The sequence below is a fragment of the Castanea sativa genome, chromosome 2 (genome assembly GCF_040712315.1).
Source record: "Castanea sativa cultivar Marrone di Chiusa Pesio chromosome 2, ASM4071231v1".
NCBI lineage: Eukaryota > Viridiplantae > Streptophyta > Magnoliopsida > Fagales > Fagaceae > Castanea > Castanea sativa.
The window spans coordinates 27,633,180-27,637,473 of record NC_134014.1 but is presented as its reverse complement, the minus strand read 5'-3'; the positions used below and the strand labels follow the sequence as shown (position 1 = coordinate 27,637,473).

The 4,294-nt window shown below is 35.3% G+C and overlaps 1 protein-coding gene across 2 annotated transcripts; it reads right to left on the bottom strand.

Moving 5' to 3' along the window:
- Positions 1–1,279: 1,279 nt before the first annotated feature.
- LOC142623576 (putative xyloglucan galactosyltransferase GT14) lies at positions 1,280–3,107 on the bottom strand. 2 transcript variants are annotated; one of them, XM_075797016.1, is made up of 2 exons: positions 2,875–3,107; positions 1,280–2,720 (listed from the first exon to the last, which is right to left on the bottom strand). In XM_075797016.1, the coding sequence occupies exons 1-2, from the start codon at positions 2,890–2,892 to the stop codon at positions 1,401–1,403; spliced, it is 1,338 nt and encodes a 445-aa protein (XP_075653131.1). In that variant the 5' UTR covers positions 2,893–3,107; the 3' UTR covers positions 1,280–1,400. The 2 variants fall into 2 exon arrangements, with proteins under 2 accessions (XP_075653131.1, XP_075653130.1); XM_075797015.1 differs by having other exon boundaries at positions 1,280–3,107.
- Positions 3,108–4,294: the final 1,187 nt, after the last annotated feature.

Here is a 4,294-nt window from a genome sequence, read left to right as displayed (position 1 = left end):
TAAGGGTATTTCAGTAATTTTAGAGGGAATCGAGGTATTTTGATCTTTTTTTATGTTTAAAGGGTATTTTAGTCATTTTAAGGTTTCAGGGACTTTTTTGAGGTACTAATGGTATTTTAGTCATTTTCAAGTTTCTAAGGGTATTTCAGACATTCTCTAGGTATCAGGGGCATTATGGGCATTTTTTGGTTCTAAGGGAATTTTGGTCATTTTTTAGGTTTCGTGATTATTTCAGTCATTTTTTTAGGTTTCAAGGACATTTGGTCATTTTTTTAGGTTCTTAGGGTATTTTGATAATTTTTTAGCTTTTAAGAGTATTCCAGAAATTGTTAAGGGTTTCAGGGTATTTGCTAGAGCTACAAATTTTTTCAAATGTGATATTAGTATTACCCAATGTGACGAATTATCAAATGTGAAAAAAAAAATAGGGTACCATCGAATGTGACAAAAGTACGTTTAAAAGTAATGTTGGTACAGTCCAATGTAATAATGGAACTATCAAATGTGAGGAAAAAAAATAGGGTACCATTGTATTTGACAAAAGTACTGTTAGATGTGATGTTCTTACTACCTAATATGACAATGAAATTATTAAATGTGAGCAAAAAATAAAGGAACCACCGAATGCGATAAAAATAAAGTCACATGTGATGTTGATACTGCACAATGTGAGGATGAAATTGACAAATATGAGAGAAAAAAAAGAACCAACAAATGTGACAAAAGTATTGTCAAATGTGATATTAGAACTGCACAATATGAGGATGAAACTATCAAATGTGAGAAAAAATAAAAGAACCACTAAATGTGACAAAAGAACTCTCACATGTAATGATGGAATTGCACAATATGAAGATAAAACTGTCAAATGTGAGAAAAAAAAAGAAACCACCAAATGTGACAAAAATACTGTCAAATGTGATATTGGAACTACACAATGTGAGGGTGGAACTGTCAAATGTGATTAAAAAAAAAAGTAAGGAAACTACCAAATATGACAAAAGAACTTCCACATATGACGTTAAAATTACACAATACGATAATGAAATTGTCAAATGTGATAAAAAAAATAAGGAAACCACTGTATGTAATAAAAGAATTGTCACATATAATATTAAAACTGCACAAATATGACGATGAAATTATCAAATGTGATATTTTGATAACTTGATAGAGCAGGTTGCCTACTAATGGATATGGGTACTGTAGAATTACCTTGTGTACTTCAGCTTGTGCGAAATTCAGCAAAAATAAAAATATGAAAAAGCAGAAAGCTAGCTGAAGTGAAGGAATAACTGCATTGAATGATATAATTGTAAATATAAGATTTGCTCTGTTCTCATTGAATTTTTTTTCTCTTACAATTACTACTACAAGGTGTTTCCTCATAATGGAGGATCCTATTCAAATCTCTCCCACTGAGAAAACGTATACTTATAATCATCCCCATCTGCAAAACCAACACTAGGATCCCCCCCCTCCCTAATTAATCTCCTAAGACTCTCTACTCCCTCAAGAACTCCATCCACCGCTACATCAAATGCATCCCCAAAAATCTCAAATTTAGACCTGGGATTTGCATATACTATCCTTGGAATAAGTCCTATAACCTCCTCTCTCATGGCTAATTCTTTATCCTTCGAAATCCCAAGCAATATCTCCTCCACATTACCTTTCCAAAGTTTCACGTCCTTCACTGGTATATACACAGAATACTTGGTACCATTCCTTGGTAAATGCCATAAATATTGCGCGTAAGCAGTACCCGGATGAAAGAAAACCGGAATACAACCTGCCAAAATAGAGTCAAAAATTGATCGCCTAGTGTAGGAATCCCCTGGAGGCTGCAAGCAAAAAACCGAGCTCTTAAACACCCTCATAACACTAACCGGATCATCACATTTGTTTTCATTAGTAACATTACAATCTATAAATTTGCAAGCTCTTGCAGCTCTACATTGTTCAATAGCCACACCCCGAATAGAATTGTTGAGGTCAGGACGTGATGCACCTGCAAAAGTAAACAAATAACTCCGGTTTTGGCTTCTCACACGCCTTTGCCACTCCAACACTTCACTGTCTTTTAAAGGATGGAAATTTGTTGGGTATGGTATTGCATAATCGTTGTTCCAAGAGCTTGCTTCAACTGACATCATTGTCATGTTCTTGGATTCAGGCAAAAACCTAAACTTGGTACCCCAGTCTGAAGATTCGTCTGTTTTTCTTCTGAAGTCCCATGAAATCCTCCCTGCAACAAAGAAATGGTCTCTGCCCCACATCCTCTTCCATTCAGGTCTTTCTGTTAGCCACTTGAGAAGGTCCATCCCAGAAGAGTCTCTCACCGATATGTTTGGATTCCAAAGGTATTGACTAATATCAAGACCAGCATAGAATGGTACAAATATCGCAGAAGCAAGTGATGAATCATTGGTCAAGCACTCGTACCTCTTCATCTTATTGTGGAAAATGACTTCTAACAAGAATTGGTTTGTGGAAAACCAATTCTTGCTTGATAATACCCCTTGGGAATTCTCAATCTCTGGACCAATACCTAAGTTTGCCATGTAGGGACACATATTAGAGTTGGTTCCTCTGGTAAGTGACCGACAATTCTTGAGCAAGTCGTGGTTGAATCGGCTAGGAAGATCATGTACATATATGTATCTCCCCGAGCAGGGATCTATATCACTGTATGTTCCTAAACTTTGGTCGGTGAAAGACTGATTGGTGGCAGAATTGGTTTGGTTGTCGACAATAATAAGTGGGTTTAGTTGTTTGACTGAAAAGGGTACCTCATTGTTGGCACCCATCATCATTGAATAATCGAAACTGAACAATATAAGGCATAGAACAAAGAGAAATAGGATGACTAACCAGAGTTGATGAGAGCATTTTCCGGTCATTGATTTCTCCATATGCTCTCTCTCCTCTTGAAGGGATTTTCCAGGGGAATCAATTCAGATCAATTAACTCTCATTCACTTGCCAAAAAATATGTTATGAATTTCTGATAGCTGAGAAGTGTATAGGCATAGGGTGAGTTTGCGCTAATGATGTCTATGCGATAAGCTGAATGGCAGGTTCCACATCCCCCTTTCCCAATATGTGTGTTTCTCAACAAAAAAAATAAAAAAATAAAAAATAAAAATAATGGCAGTACAACATTAACTTTGTGGGTAATGAATTAATGGTCGATTGAGTGCTGTCCGTTGGATGACGAGAACAGGGTTTGGATTTGTGCCCAGTAGGGAGCAAACGTCCGTTACTTTTTTGGGAAATTAATAAAAGTACACAAAAAAATTATTGTGTGTCAGAATTACTTTTTTTTTTTTTTACTATATTTTATTACATTACATAATTCTATCTGTTTTTTAACTGAAAAAAAAAAAAAAAATTCTATCTGTCTTTCCATTCAAGGTCCGTAAATTGTGGCACAAATCCAAATTACGGCTCCTGCATGTTACATCACGGTTTACCAAAACCCGTTAACTTAGAAAAGATGATCCTGCTTTCAGAAAATAGTGTGACTTTGTCGGCAGACGTAAATCACGGGCTGATGACATTAATAAGGATTCAGATCTTCTAGAGTTCTTAGGGTACTCTACCAGTAGAGTTCATTAAATCCTAACCACTCTTTAATGATTTAATGGTTTAGATTCTGCTATGTCAACATTTCATTAATAATATTCTTGAAATAATAAAATAATGTTGTAAACAAAACAATTAAGATGATTATTAATGAAATGCTGACATGGCAAAATCTAGACCATTAAATCATTAAAGAGTGGTTAGGATTTAATGAACTCTACTTGGTAGAGTACCTTAGGAACTCTACTTGGTAGAGTACCCTAGGAACTCTAGAGGATCTGAATCCCATTAATAAAATAGAGTTTGGAGGCAGAACTGTTTGGATAGAATTTATTTTGTTAAAATTATTATAATAAAATAATTTTTAAATATGTAAATAATACTGTGAGATTTATTTTTAATAAAAAAGTTGTTAAAAAGTGAATTTTGTAGGTCCATGAACAGTACACAGTGTACTGCTCACGGTTGAATTGGTCTACTATTGCGGCTACTGTTCATGCACAGTGCATGAACAATAGCCTCTACCTCCTGAAACGCGTGCCCAATAAAAAAAAATGCAACATAGAAACGCAACGCTGAATAATCTGTATCCAAACGGATACACGGTTGAAACACGCACATCTGTGATTCAGTTTTTTTTTTTTTTTTGGGCTGGGACGCGCACGGTTTACTGTTCATTGGCCATGAATAGTGAATTTAGGCCAATG